Source organism: Pseudoliparis swirei, chromosome 17 (assembly GCF_029220125.1).
Source record: "Pseudoliparis swirei isolate HS2019 ecotype Mariana Trench chromosome 17, NWPU_hadal_v1, whole genome shotgun sequence".
NCBI classification, from domain to species: domain Eukaryota; kingdom Metazoa; phylum Chordata; class Actinopteri; order Perciformes; family Liparidae; genus Pseudoliparis; species Pseudoliparis swirei.
The window spans coordinates 9267275-9284708 of NC_079404.1; the positions used below are offsets into that span (position 1 = coordinate 9267275).

A 17434-nucleotide genomic window follows, 5' to 3' on the forward strand; every position below is an offset into this window, starting at 1 on the left:
TGTTGCCTGTTGAAGCTGACTTGGCTTGAGGTGTAGTCATTTTTTGTTCATGCTTGGGTGAATAATCTGCAGACTGACTTCATGTCCTGGTTCAAGTGGTGCCTGGCATTCTGCTATGGTCTGAGTGCTAAAGTTAATGACACTAATTTGTTGGAGGCTTTAATGTGTTCTGACAAACCATCTTCTGGCGCTAGTATAATTATTATTGTTAATTTGAATGTGTAAATGAGTTAAGATAAGGGTAACACAGTAACAAACTAAATACCAACAGATGATCATGAAGTAATGAGGGATTATTTTGTAATTACTGAGTGTGATGAATCACTTTACTTGGGGGTGCACAAAAAGAGAAACTCCTAATTTGTGCTGCTCGGTAGTTCATTTATTAATCAGGACCTAAGAAAGTGATTGTAATTCCAATTGATTTATGAACTCATCATTACAAATGATCTACTCTGTTCTATTGTAACTCCTCAGTAATAAATCAGAGATATTTAGGAACTACGCATTAACAATTCATTAATTATCAGTAACTATTATTCATATTTTTGTGTACCGTATGGTAAAGTGTTACCAAAACATTGCAAAACATTCACTGGAGAGATTCAAATTCTGCAGAAAGTACAACTACAGAGGCCAAGCGGTGCTCAGTTACAGGACATACGCAGCGCTGGGTCTATTCCACTTCAGGTAGATGCGGCAGGCAACAGCTTGTTGCATTGCAAAACTTTACAGCTGCAAACAGTTTCGTCGAAGCGGCTGCTCCTCCTCCCTTTTGTTGAGGAGTGCCGGGTGAATGAGATGCAGGCTTGAGCAGCAGGTCGGGGAGCTGAGGTGAGTAACATGTTGTCAGGGCTGAGGGTTTGTGTCCACAAGCCTTTATGCGGAGAATGAAGCGATGCAGTGACGCTGAGGGATTTCTCTTATATTCTCTTATTTATTTATCTCAACACCAATAATGACTATAGTGGTTGCTACATCAGGTAAATAAATAGATACAGACTCGGTTTTGTGGGCGGCAGATTTCAAGGTACAAGCTGATGACATGAGTAGGAGTAGTTTAACATTAACTATTGGAGGTGGATACAACTCAGTCGCACAGCATTATGCTGTGCTGCCAGCTGAAGGCACAGCAGTGACTCAGCAGTTAACAACAGACTGGGACAAAGCTTGCCTAGTGGTTCAAGGCATTATATTTCAAGCCCTCTAACATGGTGATGCTAGCTCTGTGCTTCAGGGAGTGTTCTGCAGGACAATGCCACTGCTTTGATATCCTTTGATATACAGTATATTATGAGGTAATATTTGTCTTGGTGGTGGAAAAAGCACGAGCATGTGTAAGGTTGTTCACCTGGTGACAGGATTTTATGACCATCCCTTTTTTAAATGAAGGGAATGATAATTAGGCTGTAATGTAGCATTCACAGTCACAGCTTAGAGTTGAGTCTTTATCTCAGGGAACAGAATGATGGGATGGACAGTATTCCTCAATATACATAATCACAGTGCACAACAGCTGTGGCTCGCTCAAAGATATTTCTTTGTGGTTACTAATGTACAGTACATGGGTCACCTTGGTTCTTAGTAGTTGCTTCCAGTAGTATTGTTGTACATTTGTGCTGGTAGTACTAGGTTCATACTTATAAGGTAAGGTATGAAAGCATGGTCATAAAATATGACAAATATAGGCGTATACACTCTCGTTAAGCTTTTAGTATAATTCGCAAATTAGGCAGTCACATCAAAATAAGGAAATTCTAATTGCGTGTTAAAAATTGCAATGCATAATAGAATTGCATTGATACTACATGCAGTAGTGTAACACTTAAATAAACCACATTTTGGTGTGTATGAACAGCTCTGCATGTTCATCAACAAACATATGCTCACGGACAGTTGGTATTATTTCTTGTTGGGGAATGTACATCTCGGAATAGGCATCTGAAGTACAGTTGAGTGTTGTGTGTGCATAGCGTGGAGTGCTGTGCCTGAGCATGTACTCTGCCAATGGCAGCGCTTTGTGGCATCGTGGAATGACCAGCTGTCTGCCAGCCAGACTCTTAACTGTGTCACCCTACCCTTGCCATAGGCCTCATGACAGCGACCCGGTTCTCACAGATGCTCAGCCTTCACCTCGGCCTGCTGCCACACCTTACCCATTTGTCCAACCCGTGGCCACTCCCCTTTCCGTGCTCCTAGACCAGGAGCTCCAAGAGGCCTTCCAGGAATGTGAAGAACAAATGGCATCCCTGGGCATACTTGATCCCACAGGGAGCACCACGTCTGAGACGGTTAATGATGTAGGGAAGAAAACTGGAGATGGGATGGTTAACAAATCCAATGAGTCATCATCACAGCCTCCAATCGTAGTCCAGCCAGGACATAGCAACGGGGTCCATGGAAACGAGAGTACACACAGAGACAGTGACACAGCAAACAGTCAGACGGATACAGTTGTGTTTAGTTTCAGGGATTACATATTGGGCATTGGAAATAGTGCTGCGGCAGCAAAGACAGAGAGTGAAATAAAACCAAAACAGAGCCTGGATAAATGTCCAGTGAGGGAAACACCCTCACGTACACAATTAGAAACTACTACAGATGTTATGCTCTCTGTGCAGAGAGACACTTTTAGAGAGGAAGATGCAGATCCGAATGCAGCCATTGAAGAACATGGCATTCTAGATTGTAATACTGTGATTAGGGAGAAAGCTACAGAGGCAATAACAGAGATGGGAGATATTAAGAATGAGAATTACGGTGATGAGTCCAGGATCAACATTTGTATGGTTAAAACAGGAAAGACCGATGATTTAGGTAATACAACATCAGAGAGCAGTAAAGATGCATTATTGGAGACGACTACAGGAGCAAACACGGACAAATGGATGAACTTATGTGACCAACGGGCTGGGCAGGACAAAAAGGCAAAGAAGAAAGAAAAAAAGAAACAAAGGAAGAAGAAAAAGACAGAAGAGAGGAACACAGAGACTGAACAGAAAGCAAAGACAGTAGCACAACATGACAATTATTTACAGACTGTGTCTCTCAAGAATGCAGGAAATCACACTGATTCAACAGCCAATGTGGAATCAATGACCCAGGCAGATGCTCAGGCTGTGATGAGTGGGGAGCAGCCTGATAATGGGTTTGTCTCCAAGCAACAGCTGAGTCCCGGGGGAAATCCCAGCCCCAGCCCCCCACTATCATCCTCTCATAGCAGGCAGGATCATCTTACTGACTCGGCCTGTTCACCTGCGTCCATCCAGGCTTGTTCACATGACCACATCCATACGGACGCCCCATGGGGCATTAATCACAGCTCAGACGGAAGCCCAAAGTGGAAGCAACATGTAACTGGAGTTGTCATCGACAACGAATATACACCCATGACATATGTCCAAACTGCAGTTATCAATGCAGCTTTTTGTCCTGATAAGAGATCCGATGCACAAGCACAGGAGGCTACAGTTACATCAGAAGCAGCGATACTCACACATGAGAATCGCTGCCCACTCTCCAACACCCAAACTTGTGTGGGAGCGAGCGGCGTGGAGAGTGTCCTTGAAGAGGCTTTAGTGGTGGTTGCTGCATTGCCACTGGCAACACCCACGATGCCAGAAATGATAGAAAGCAAGGGAGAGGGTGAGGGAGAAAGAGAGAGGCGTGATTCACTGGAGAGAGTAGCGACTGTAGCAATCGCAGGGAGTGAGAAAGCAGCCGGAGAGAGAGATCTGGGAGGAATAGAGAAGTGCCTCAGCTCTGCAGACGGAGAGAAAGAAGGACTCCTGGGCAGCCTTCCTCACCTCGCAGCAATCTGTTCACGGGGCAAATGCTCACTTGCATTCACAGCTAAAGAGGGAGAGGCTGCATTTGAGGAAAGCTGCAGCAGCAAAATGCCACACAACTCGGCTGAGACTGAAGCGAAGGGACCGAGAGGGACAGCCGCTCGCAGTGCGGACACACAGACACCAGCTGATGAGGGATACAAAGAAAAAGAGGCTTTCCGGTTAGAAGATTATATCAATACGTCTCCATTTGAGCTACGCACTGATGCTGATTGTCAGGATCACGGTGACGCGGGATTGGAGGGAGGAGGAGGAGGAGGAGGAGGAGAGGAGGTTGGAGAGAAAGGAGGGCTGGCTAGAGAGCACAGTTCATTTAGCCAGCCAGAAGGCTCTGCTAGCGGGGAGTCATCAGCTAAGACTGAGACGCGTCCGCCCACCGATGTTGCCGAGTCACAGCTGAGATCACAGAGTTGGAGTGAGCCGATTGCTACCAACTCCGGGAGCAGCTGCACTGAACAGGACCGTCCCTCTCACCCCTGCCAGGAGCAGCTTGGAGCAGCAATTTTACCTCTCCTCACTCACCCTCAACGGAGCTCCAGCGGTACAGACGAAGGGTTAAGGGCTGATCTCAAACTGAATTTGATTGCGGAGGAAGCCCTGTCTTTGGGACATGCTTCTGAGGAGTCATCCATCCCGGATACAGAGAGAAACTACCAGCAAGTCTTCCTGCCTTTCTCACCTCAGCATCTGCCTACTTCACAACAAATCCCAGTCGAGCGGCAAGCGAGCAGCAGTCAACAAGTCCAACCTGAGAGTAGCACAACAAAAACCAGGACAGCCGAAAGTGCAGCTGAGTTCCAAGACCAGAACCAGAGCAAAATAGACGCTATGTCTGTTGTGGGTGTGTATGCATGTGGCAGCAGTAGAGGCAACAGTAGAGGCAACAACAGAGTTCACTTCGCGGACACAGTAAAACAAGAAGATAGCTCCTCTGTGGTTCTCAGGGACATGTCGGTGTCGGCTATGGACTGCGCCTCCTTACCTCCGCTGACTGTACATGAGAGCTTGCACTATCCCGTGGTTGAGGCCAGCTACAACTTCCCAGGTTTTCTCAGCTTGAAGAAGCCAGAAATCCTCACAAATGTAGCTCGTACCACGGATGAACGAGTAATACAGAGCTCAGCCGACTTTCCAAAGCCACAGAAAGATGTCCATTTGGATGAAGGAGGTACAGGGACTAAAGATACCAAGGAGAAGATTAACATCGATCGGTCAGGTAACGACAACAAGGCAGACATTGTGGATTTACAGTCAGTGGGCGAGACCGGCTCAAAACGGCTCCAATGTGCGACCGAGAAGAATCACACTGGTGAACTTTCACAAACCGCAGGAAGTGCCACCTCTGAGGCTGATTGTTTAACCGTTGAAGGGGTGTCAGCGAAGGTGAACCAGCACTCCGAGGCGGAAACGGAGAAGGGTGCTGTTCATCTGGGTTTGTCGACTGAAAAAGAGATGGATGAGTTACATGCTGAGCTTCAGGAGTCACCTTTCAATAGTGATGAAGGTAACCAACATCCTTTCTCCTCATGTTCTGTGCATCCAGCTGATGATGTTACTTGCAAGCCTTTAAGTGATGTCTCCAGTGAGTGCCCTGGTGAGCAGCTTTCTTCGGACCTTGAGTCCTGTTTAAAAACAGAAACCGTGACTATGATCTGCACAGCCTCTTTTAAAAAAAAGCCTTGTATCCCCAGTTATCAGCCTCCCACCCAATTGGATGAAACACCTCCTCGCAAACTGGTTAGCACAGATGACGTGAAACCCACAATTCACTCTGCCGATCTGACAAAGGATGAATCATCGACTTCAGAAGTGACGTCCTCTGCCCAGCCAATTCATGTTATCGGGCAATGTTGCAGTAACTCTTCTTTAGTGCTGCGGCCTCCTGGCCCAATGTTGAGTCACTTGGAGTTCATCACAGACTGTGATATCTCTTTTCCTGAGCACACAGATAACTGCGGCGCTGATGGTGACAGCACCAAAGTCGAGGGAGAGCTTGATGGCAACAAGAGCAGGGAAATGACACAAATGTCTTTAGCACCGGATCGAGAGCATGGTGTTTTCATCGTTGAAGTAGATGATGAGATTAGTTCAAAACTGGAGGATGGAAATGATATTATGGAATCTGCTGCTAAATTTGAGAATTCTGCAATTAACAATGTGAATATTTCCTTTCCACAAGAGGAAACTCTGTCTCCTCCTCAGCCACCCAGTACAGGGGATGTACTGGCAAAAGGTCGGTCTGATAACGTCATTCCTCTCTCTCACTATGGCATCAAACCTGGTATTTTTGAAGCGTCTATTAAGGATGATCTTGTTAATGTCAGCTGCCTATGCAGCTCAGACCTGTCGCCCAAAGAGGCTTATGATGACATAAATCAACCCGATATGAACGAGAAACTGGAAGATCAGACCTCTGTGCTGTTTGCAGAGGAACAGAACAAAGTTGAGGAGGTGACAATGGATAATCAAAAGGAAATGGCAGACAGCAGCACGCTGCAGAGAGGAAAGACAGGCAAAACAGAACAACAGTGTAATGGGCCAGATAAGGAGGCTGTAGAGGAAATTGCAGACCTGCAGCCACAACATGAACAACAAATTCAAAAGACTGAATCAACAGTAATGGATATTAAAGAGGAAGGAGGAAGTAAGAGTGGGATTGCATCTAAAAGCCAGACAGAAACGGCTTCCTTATCTCCCGCGAAACCTGCAGTGTCACTCGAGCATGGGCGAAAGACGAAGGTAGAGTCTGGTATTGAACCTCACACTGTTTACGATCTACGTTTGTCCCGAACGCCGACGGCAACACTGGAATGCAGCTCCGACAGGGACATGGCACCAGATTTGAGTGCAGCTCTTGGCCAATCACAGTCCACACCAGAGCCAAACTGTTTTGCTCAGCAACAGCAGTGGCGCCTGGGATCCAGACATCCCACAGAGGAATTATCAGGTAACTGTCTAGAGTGGGAAGAAAAGACAAACGGTCAGGTCAGGCAGATCCAAGCACTGGTTTCAGGGGTAAAAGGGGTGGTAGAGGGAGGAGACAACTCTGTTTGCAGTTTGTGTCAGTCAGGAAATGAGGTTGAGTTGACACGTGATGACAGCAGTGGCAATGAACGAGCAATAGGTTTAGAGAAAGGAAAGACACAGGGAGCTCAGTCTGAAGCAGCGGTTGACATGGTTTATGAGCCGTCTCACCTTGCCAGTGATTTTAGTGAGAGTGGAAAGGCAGCTGACAGAGTTACAGCTTGTTCTCATGTAGGTGAGATAAGACCCACATTCGAGGTAGTTGGGTTAGATACAGACCCTGAGGTTGCGAGTGATCTGGTTTGTAAAGGTCAGCAACAAGGCAATCTATCAGCTGCCTGTCAAGACCAACTTGGAAAACCAGAGACCTCAAAGAACACTGCTGTATCTGTCGAGTCGGCATCACAGGAATCTGAGACATTACCTATCCAGACGTGTGTTTCATCAAAGTTCAGCACAGACAATCATGGCATTCATACAGCAGTTATTGCAGGTGATAACCAGGCAGTTCCTACAAACACATTCAGTACTCTGGTTGGGCAAGCAGGATCTTTTGAAAAGGATTGCAGTGCTGCAACGGCTGTGAAAAGAAACAGTGGGGAAACTGAGGAGTGCGAAATTCAGGATACGGTGTGCGAACCTCTCGAGCTACAGAGCTACAATAAACCGTCAGCCACAGAAAGCAGACCAGGAGAACACACACCCATACAAGGCTCTGATGTAGAGGAGATCACAAAAGAAGATAAAGCTGCTTTGGACAAAGAGAAAGCTAGCAGCCAGGGAAAGGGACAAATTGAGATAAAAGCGACAAGCAATGAAGCAGTGACGAAGCAGGAGGTCATCAATCAAACTGGGAGTGCTAAAGACGGGGGCTCATTTGATCTTTTTAAGGCATCAGAACATTTCCACTGTGAAGGAAGATCAGTTGGAAACTCTCCAGTTGAACAAGTGTCAGTGAACACAGAGGCTGCCGATGTGTCAGAGGGTCCTGGTCCTGGACAAACGGACGGAAAACCAGAAACAAGCTGGATACAAGCTCTAAAAGAAGCTGCGTACCTTCCAAAACAAGAGAGCTCAAGGTAAACACAAGAGCATGCGCCTGTGTTTGAAATGATCATATCATTAAAAAGAATCTGAGATAAAAGGAGTACACATGAGACTTACACATAAAACTATGTTGATAGTATGTGTCTGAAAGGTCAGCAGAGGTCATCATGGGCCGAACCTTAATGTGCCACACAAAGTAGCATGTTAGCATGCTGTCACATGTCATCTGTTCAATTACATCACAGAGAGAATGGCACACATGTAGTCTAATTTAGGTTTGTGTCACCAACCACAGCTAAATCATTATGAAACGGGTAGAAAATATACGTTTACTTGGATTTGTGTTGTAAATCTGTGACGTTCAGCCAACCAGTTATCTTGTACTGGTATATTGCTGTCGCTTATTTCCAACTTAGCATTCCGGTAACACCATGTCCTGGACTTGTTTTGGAGTGATATTACAGAGAGCTGTGTGACAATGAATATGAATGAGGTGTTAAACACAGAGCTGCACTTTGTTTTGACTTGAGCTTGGGTCAGATGACTGGGGCTTTTTGAAGTCTAATGGAAGTAATGCAGCCCTTTATATTCAAAGGATGACATCAGCTGTGACATCGGCCCTGCTCTCCAGGGCAAGAATGAGCCTTTTATCCCAGTGTTAAACACAATGCAACAACTACACAAATACACACACATGCACCTACAGTACTTCTGCACATACATACACACTTGTGGCGACACAAGCCCACCTGCCCACACACATATTTGTCATTTATCAATCAAACCTTGTGCATGTGCTCTCAACTAAACAACACATCCCCCAACCCCCTCTTCTCTTGCATTTTTTCTCTCCAGACCCCTCCGATCTTTGGAGTCCCCTCAACTAGAGTTTCTTACTCCTACTGAAGAAATAGCTGCCCCTCTGAGACAAGAGGAGCGCCGACCACCAGATCAAGCAGTAGAGACGACAACAGAGATACCACCTCTGAATCTTGTGAAGAAGCCAGTGGATCTTCCTGAACCTTTAAAGTCGACAGCAGAGCTCCTAGAAGAAGCCAAGAAAGTAGAGCTCATAGAAGAAGCGAAGAAAGTAGAGCTCCTAGAAGAAGCCAAGAAAGTAGAGCTCCTAGAAGAAGCCAAGAAAGTAGAGCTCCTAGAAGAAGCGAAGAAAGTAGAGCTCATAGAAGAAGCCAAGAAAGTAGAGCTCCTAGAAGAAGCCAAGAAAGTAGAGCTCATAGAAGAAGCGAAGAAAGTAGAGCTCATAGAAGAAGCCAAGAAAGTAGAGCTCCTAGAAGAAGCCAAGAAAGTAGAGCTCCTAGAAGAAGCCAAGAAAGTAGAGCCCCCAGAAGAAGCCAAGACAGTAGAGCTTCCAGAACTAACACAGAGCACAGCAGTAGAGCCCCCAGCAGAAGAAGTTAAGAAAGTAGAGCTTCCTCAAACAACCAAGAAAGAAGAAGAGCCTCCAGAAAGGGAGCCAGGAACTTCCTCAGAAGAAGCAAAACAGGCAGCTGAGCTCCTAGAACCAACAACCAGCCCAGAAGAGCTCCCAGAACCCACACAGACGTCAACAGAGCCCCGAGAACCAGAGAAGAGGCTGAGCGGTGAGCTGCCGGAGGAGCTAGGGGGAAGGCCTGTCGAGCTCCGACCTGAGGAGCAATTTGAAGTACCAGCTGAGGAAACTGCAGAGACAGACACAGCCCAGGACCCTGCTGAGGAGCAACAGGACAGCGGGTGAGTGACGTCGTAAAATCTCAAGATTGATACTCAATCACGGGAGTGTTTCCTGAAAACCTTTCCTTTACACTGCACTCATTGTCCCAATGTAGAGTTTACAGTGAACGCCTCCATCACCAATTTGAGGAGTAATGTTCCCTATGAGGCTGCTGCTATGAGAGCTCAGTCTGGATTAAAAATACATGTCCTTGTAATCCTCAATTGACTAAAACTCAGAATTATAGCCTTTTACAATGAAGAACCACAGTTTTTTACGGGGAGGATTGTAATTTTTGGGGGTTAGGGTTTTCAAGAGCAGAATGATTTTTATATGACCTTATCATAACATTTCCATTACGCTGATGTATGAGAGACATCATATTGCTGCTCATGTATTTGTGAAACAGGAGAATTGCAGGGGGACATGTGCTTTCCAGCTCAGCGATGTTGCCTGTCACACATTTGAAAGGGATTTGCATGCTCTTGCTCTTGGTGGGTTTGTTTGATTTTGGACACCAACAGGACGTCTGGTAGGTTGTTGCTGTCTGCAGCAGTTTTGCACATCAGTGAACCAGTTCTGTTAATACTCTTGACTTAGTTAAATACACATTGTAAACCAGTCGTTCAGTGTGTCGGCCTTGTGCATTCAGTATTTGTTTAAGCATTTTAACAGCTCTCTGGCTTGACTGACTTTCCATGTATCTCATTCTTTTCTTGTAAAACTTCATATGTCAGCAGAGTGTTCATTGTGCATTTAAGGGCTCCCCCTCCCCCAGTTTATTTAGTATGTGAGGATTTTCTTTATATATTCTAATTCCCTACACTCATTGCTGCTTTATTGCTACATGTACTGTATTTCCACGTAGCTTTAGCTTTTCTCAGCTCCCTCAGTTATCTCTCATAGTCGTCACTCTCTCTCCTGCTGGTTGCTGCATCCCACATGCCAGAGTAGCACTTGCTGCTTGTCACTCACAGCACTTGTCTCATCACCGCTGTTGGAGACATTATGGTGTGTTCAGAGGAGGAGTGAGAAGGAGTGACAGTGCTATTTCCACTAAAGATAAAGTTACACTTGGGTATGTGTGCCAGAGAAGGAAATGTGACTGCATAGTCAATTGTGTGTGTGTGTGTGTGTGTGTGTGTATATGTACACACATATGGGTTCTTTCCCCCGCCCCTAGAGGCTGTCCTAGCTGTCAGTCCTGCTCTGTCTGTGCGGCTTTGTGAACTGAAGCCTGTAGTGGGAGGAATTTAGGCAGGCCCCACTGAAGTAATTTGCACCGACCAGACAGAGTGGAACAAAAGCCAGAGTTCAGAGAAACACTCGAGCATGTGCGGCGGCGTGAGTGTGTGGGACCGAGTCGTCAGAGCCACAGGCAGAGGAGAGAAGGACTGGGACGTACACATATTGGCTCTGGTGTGTTGGAGTTCAGCAGTCGCTCAGCAGAGTTATTTTCCATCACTTACTTGTAGTTTGCTCTGAATGCTTGTGATGGATTCCTCCCTGGCTGAAATCTGGGTGAGTTGAGAAGAAGTAGGTTACCTTCTTGTGTGTGTGTGTGTGTGTGTGTGTGTCGACTGTAAGTGTTTGTGTTGAAGTCCCTCCAGGTTGATGCAACAGATGGTCTGTAGGTAACTAGTGCTAATGACGCTCTGTCTCTGCTGACCTCACCAGATGGGAGGAGGGGAGGGACGAATAGGAACTGAAGGGGCAGAAGGCGGAAAAGAAGGAACAAAGTTGCGAAATGAACGGTGTACTTAAAAATAAGTTACAGGTTAGAGCATGTCGGGCTCCTCTGAGGCTGCCTGATGGTCGGTTGGAGAGACATCACAGTCTAGTGTTTGGATACTGGCTGTGAGTTGTCCAAACATCTTGCTGGCATGCTTCACTTTTGAAATGAGGAGTTATTACATGATTTGGGGCTAAGCAGGTGAGGGCCACATTTTCGGTATGACGTCAGGCATTGAAGTGCCATGGCCATTTTTTGGTTGGAAAATATTATGTAACTAGTTTCAATAAAACGAAGCACAATCGTATTTGTAAAGCCATGAAACACAGAGGGAATGATTGGAGTAAGTAAGTAGGATGTGCTGCAGCCCACACTGTACTGTAAATAGACTAGTTGCCTTGGTGATTGTAGGTTGAAAGTAGATAATCGCATGTCTGTCATTCTTTCAACCACACTAGATTGCCTTTTAGCAATAATTTAATCTCTGTAGTCGCATTAAAAGAATTCATGAAGTAAGTGTTTACAATTTATACAATGTGTTGTTGAGGGTACAGTAGGCCTGCGAGTGTGCGTGTCTGGGCAGTGAGCTCACTGCTGGCTGTATGACAGAAGAGATCCTCCCATTGTTACAGCGTAAAAACACACTTTTCTAAGTACTTTCAGCTGGTTTAATTTACAACTTTCTGTTTATCATTAAACACCCGGCCTGGGCTTGCTGTTGTCGTGTCCAGCTGTTTCCCAGAGATTACGCTAAAAGTGTGTGTGCAGGTTGTAAAATCTGTTTTGTTATCTGCAATGTGATAGAAAATGACTACTATAGAGTATACCTTTGGTCAAGCCTTGTGAGGTGATCTTGAGTAACGCCCTGCACACTGCAGAATTATTAACAATAACAAACTATTGGACGGACTCCAGGTTTAATGCCAACCGTAAAACTACACTGGTGTGAAATAGTGTGTTGCTAAATAATATTATATGTGCTCTGTCAAACTTATTGCATTGCCTCTGTCATGGTAATAAATCATACACATATCTGGAATGAGAAGACTATGGAACGCTCCAACTGTTAACCTGAGTGGGTCAGCTGCCATTATCCTTACATAAAAGCCATTGAACCAGTAAATACTTCACACGCATGTTCAGGATCATATTTATTTTCCTGCCCTTTTCTCTTCTCTATTTGTTTATTATTTTTGATCTGCTCCATTTTTTTCATGCAGTTCCTATCCATCTGTGAAGGCAGTAGTGAGTCTTATTGCTCTGACTAGGTTGTGCTTTGGTTGTTTCTATTTCCAGGCTGCATGTGCCAAGTTGACCACAGAGCCTGACATATGTATAGCTTTGGCCTGCTGGTGTAAGTCACTGACGGAGGATTTGTAGTGAGAGGAGTGGGACCAAAAAAAAAGTAATTTATGGATTTTCAAGACCTTTCCTCTTCTTGCAACCAACCTGTATCAGTTAGAAAAGTTCTTAACTTTTATAATGGCAACCAGATTTGTGTAAGATGCAAATTGCGACTTGCTACGCCCTTAAGTAAAGCACACGCCCTCATTAAATGTTATTGAATTCTGACTTTACCGGAGAGAGGCAGATGAAGAATAACAGAGCTCAGTTTTAGTCTGACACGGAAAGGACGTTTGGAAAGTGCTGCTCAGCACACCGATGACTTGACGCTTGAGTTCTGTAAATGTGCTTTAGTTGATGGAGGTATGGTGAAGCTCTGCTCTGCAGAAGAGGCTTCTGGGGTATTTTTAGAGCTAAACAGGAGGCATGCCCCAAGTGGGGAACAGCTGCATGGGCATCCATCTCATTGCCTGTCAGATTCGAGAGCTTGCCACTCCTGATAAGACAAGCTTGGATCGTGGCCAAATGCACTCCACCAGGTGGCCATTGGTGACAGAGCCAGACGTTCTCAAGCAGGCTACTTCCCTGCAGAAAGCTAGTAGAGTAAGCTCGGGAAACATGGATTATCATATAACGGGACTAATAAGAGGAGACAGTTGGTTCTAATTGAAAAGGGAAAGCGCACTCAGGATGGGTGTGGTGAGAGGTTTAGGTTGAGGCAAATCCAGACGAGTGCTCCATCTTTCTCGACTTTGAGGTAAGTTTCCATCATGGTTCATTTGTTCTGGAGGTTCATTTGTTCGTGAGGCGTGTCCTCAGAGTTCTTTCCGAATCTCAGTTCTTGGCTTTCTTGTGGCTGGTCCGTCTGTTGAAGTTTGGCTCCGTCCCCTGCAGGTCCTCCCTCGCTGAGCAGGCGGTGAGAGGCGACCGTGTCCCCGCCTCTCCCCCACCTCCTACTTCCGAATACCACCTTGTGTCTGCCATCCCTGCTCACCTTCAAGACACCACAGAATTCCCAACTCCTCCTCCTCCTACACCCCCGGAGAGGCAGACTCCTGAAGCTCTACCAACCCCACCTGCATCTCCCTGCTTTCCTCCTCCTCCTGTTCCAGCCCCCGCCTCCCCTCCTATACCTCCTGCTTCCCAGTGTGAGGACCACTGCCCTGCTTCTGCCCCCTGCCCCCCTCCTTTAAGGTATGCACACACAATCTGCCTGACTGTCACTGTCACTCATAGAAGATGTGTCCCGTGCTGACATTAGTCCCTTTAACCTGCTTGACGAAAAGTACCCATGTGTTATCCTTTCAACCCCGATTCAAGTCAAATTACAGCATTAAATCGACATCTGGCACACGGAATGACCTCGTAGATGTTGATTTTCAGAGTTCTTAACTGAGCAAGAAACTACGAGAAACGTAGTCGCCCATGCTGTTTCCTTTTTCTAACTTAAAGGATTAGTTCAACATTTTGGGAAATATGGTTATTCTCTCTTTTGTTGTTGTTGCAGAGAGTAGGCTACAGAGCAAAGATTGACATGTAGGTGGGGTAGGCATGTAGTCATTTTAGCTTAGCATAAGGGGGGGGGGGTGGCTAGTCGAGCTCTATCCGAAGGTAATACAATCTGTCTAGCCACACCTCTATGTGCTGGACTATTTCTTAGCTGGTTGCAGTTACACTTGGAGTCTTTGCTGGTTGCCTACCAAGAAATAGTAGACATAAACCCCTGAAATGTATTGAATCTGTGTAGATTAAACAAACAAGATATGCTGTGTTAAATAGTGAGTTGTATGGGTGCAGGTATGTGTATGTCAGGCTAGCTATTTCCTCCTGTTTACAGTCATTGTGCTAAACTAAGCTAACCAGCTGCTGGCTCATGCTTCATATTTACCCTACAGACATGAGAGCGCTATCAATCGTCTTATCTGTTGGCAAGAAGGCGAATTAGCACATTTCCTTGAATGTTTAATTATTCCTGTAAGGAATTGTGAAATCAAGTGAGAGTGCTGACTATACACAGATATATCACAAACAGCGTTATTACCATTTTCAAAGCGAAATCCAGAGCAACTCTCTCGTCTTCTACTCTATAACCAGTTTCACCACCTCGTAAAATTACAGATTAGCATTGCTATGCACATTTACCACATGAACTCATAGGAAGCAGGATTTGTTAATGTTGAATTTAGTGGTCATGGAAACTCAGATTTGTACTGTATAATTGTGGCTTGTTAATGGGGGATATAGCAAAAGCATCAGTGAAATGTGAATCCTTATTACATTGAAATGCTCCCCATTCTTTTTAAAATAAGCATTAGATTAGATTAGATTAGATATTCCTTTATTAGTCCCACAGGGGGGGACATTTCAGGACCACAGCAGCGGGTGCACATTAGAGCATTAATACAAATAAAAGATAAAAATAAAACACAAAACACATTAACAATACTAAATACTAAATACTAATACTAAAATACTAAATATACAGAGAAAACAAAATATATACACAAGGAAGTGACCAAAGTGAATTTACAGCAGGTTAAATTGTCCAGGGAAATAAAGTGATGAGTGTGCCAAGATCTCATAGCTTCACCCCTGAAAATACCTCTCACAGTTTTTATTTTGTATTTCCTAAATGTACTGTATATTATAATAGGTAATGACTCAGACGCGTTAACAGTGCACTGTTACTTACAACCAGCAGAGGGAGTTTTCTCCTTACACAGTCCAGTGTTCTCTGGCATCCTGTTTCTGCTCTCTGCTGTCTGGACGCTGCAGCTCTGTGAAAGCAGCACGGGGAGACACATCAGCGTAACTCTGTCTCTATGCATGTTGCACTGGAACAGACTCTGTGTGGTTCTCTGTGTAGAAGTATACCTATTTCCTTGTGACTTGATACTTTTGGGCTTTTTAAAAACCTCCCTTGCTCATAGAGGACTAGACAAGGATAGAATAGTGTTGTTGTATTATTTATGATATCTGAGAGTGCTGTTAGGTAACAGTAGAGAGGAGAGGTGTACCAACACATGGAGTATTCACATTGATCCTGTTTTCCAGAAAACACAGAGGCTTGATTATGGCAATATGTGTGCATGTCTAAACTATGCATTTAATCTGGTATATTAGTTTCAGTGTCAAAACCATCTGCAAGGCAAACAACACCAAAACATACAATACATGCTACCGGTTATAAAATGATAACGGCTCAAGCAATCTGCTCGACATTTTAAAAAACACATTTGATGTGCTATTTCCTGAATGATTAATCGAGCATTGTATGACTAATAATTACATCCGTCTGTAAGATAAAGAAAATAGTCAGGCTCCTTCCTTTTTTGAGTTAATAATGAATCTTTCAGTGACTCCGACACACTTTGTTCTCATGCTTGTTCTCACAAGTTTGTGACTATTTGAGACTGTGGAGAAAGCTAGATATAAAGCACTGCATTTTACAATAGTACACCAGACAGCCCTCCTCAATTGTCTTGTATATGTGAACAATGTGTTCTCCACATCTAGGCTCACAACACATGCGATTGAGATTATGAGCAGATGAGTAGCCTTTCTTATGAAGTCTTCCATTGAAGTGCCCCGATTACACGATTGCTTTGAGAGTATGAATGCAACGTATGTTGTTTTAGAAGAGCTACTGTAAATGTAGACTGATGAAGTCTGAGGGTGGTTGTTTTGTAGACACAGCTTCAGGGAATTGATCCCTCGAGGGATTGTTGATGAGAGGAATGAAGCCTTCACTCGGCATAAGAGAAACAAAGCTTCAGCAGGAGGGATCAGCAACCAGTGTCCTGTCACAGATGTCTAAAACCAGGATCCCCCAAAACCCGTATTTGAACTGTATGTCACTGTGACAGTCTATCTTTGATTTGCTATTTTGTTATATCTCACTGAGTCCATACCTATAATTTGCTGTGGAAAAATGGTCCCATGTTTTGTGGTCCTTCCTGAGGTTCATTTGAGCCAAATTAAGGGGTATATTGTTTATTTTTTCTTGGTTAATTTAGTCTTTTGGCAATCTTTGAGACTGTACCTGTAATTAAGGTACATCTTAACAATGACCCCCTTCATATGACACAGTATTTTGACTGAACTACCTTTTTAGAATAGTTTAAACCCATTTGAGTTGTTACATTTTTTTTCTGAACTGAATAAGGTTTTGCCAAGTCTTCACACTGAGATTCAACGAACGGCCATTAAACCACGAATTGTTCTGCACCACTGGAGTCCTCTTAAAAGCAGACTCTGTTTCCATTCAAAAGCCTGTACATATGCGGATTCTGGTGACCTTGATTCCTCTTAAGCGTCGTTATGAATCTTTCAGAAATAACTACCACAGCCATATCTTCCAGTGCCTGATTTTGTTGAATGTTTTATTTCTTCGGTCTAGAGTGGTAACAGCAGTGCAGGGCCAGGCCCTTAGGAGGACTTTAATGTCAGTCATTCGATAGAATATGAACTTGTACTTTAAACAGGATTTTCGGCCCCATACATCTTTGAACTGATCTGGGGGAAGGGATGTCAATAGCAATCAATATTATTGCTTTAGCAGGGGTATTGGGAGTTGTGAGTGGACAATGCTTTTACTTGTCCCTTCGGGCTGTGAAACATCGACCAACAAGCCCATCCGAGACGACAGTCACATCAATATTCTTTGTGAACGTGAGTTAATGGACTTCATGTTTACATGCAAACAATCAACTTTTCAAATGTGGCGTT

The 17434-nt window shown here is 44.6% G+C and overlaps 1 protein-coding gene across 6 annotated transcripts in view; it reads left to right on the forward strand.

The window, feature by feature from the left end:
* The first annotated feature begins 4172 nt into the window (after nucleotides 1-4172).
* tacc2 (transforming, acidic coiled-coil containing protein 2) overlaps nucleotides 4173-17434 on the forward strand; it is a 38416-nt gene continuing 25154 nt past the window's right edge. For 3 of the 6 annotated variants that reach the window (XM_056435031.1, XM_056435034.1, XM_056435033.1), the window contains exons 1-3: nucleotides 4173-7951; nucleotides 8775-9650; nucleotides 13601-13900. In XM_056435031.1, coding sequence (XP_056291006.1) covers nucleotides 4677-7951; nucleotides 8775-9650; nucleotides 13601-13900 — 4451 coding nt within the window. In that variant the 5' untranslated portion in view covers nucleotides 4173-4676. The remainder of the gene's footprint in view (nucleotides 7952-8774; nucleotides 9651-13600; nucleotides 13901-17434) is intronic. The other 3 variants (XM_056435035.1, XM_056435036.1, XM_056435037.1) reach the window with 2 other exon arrangements.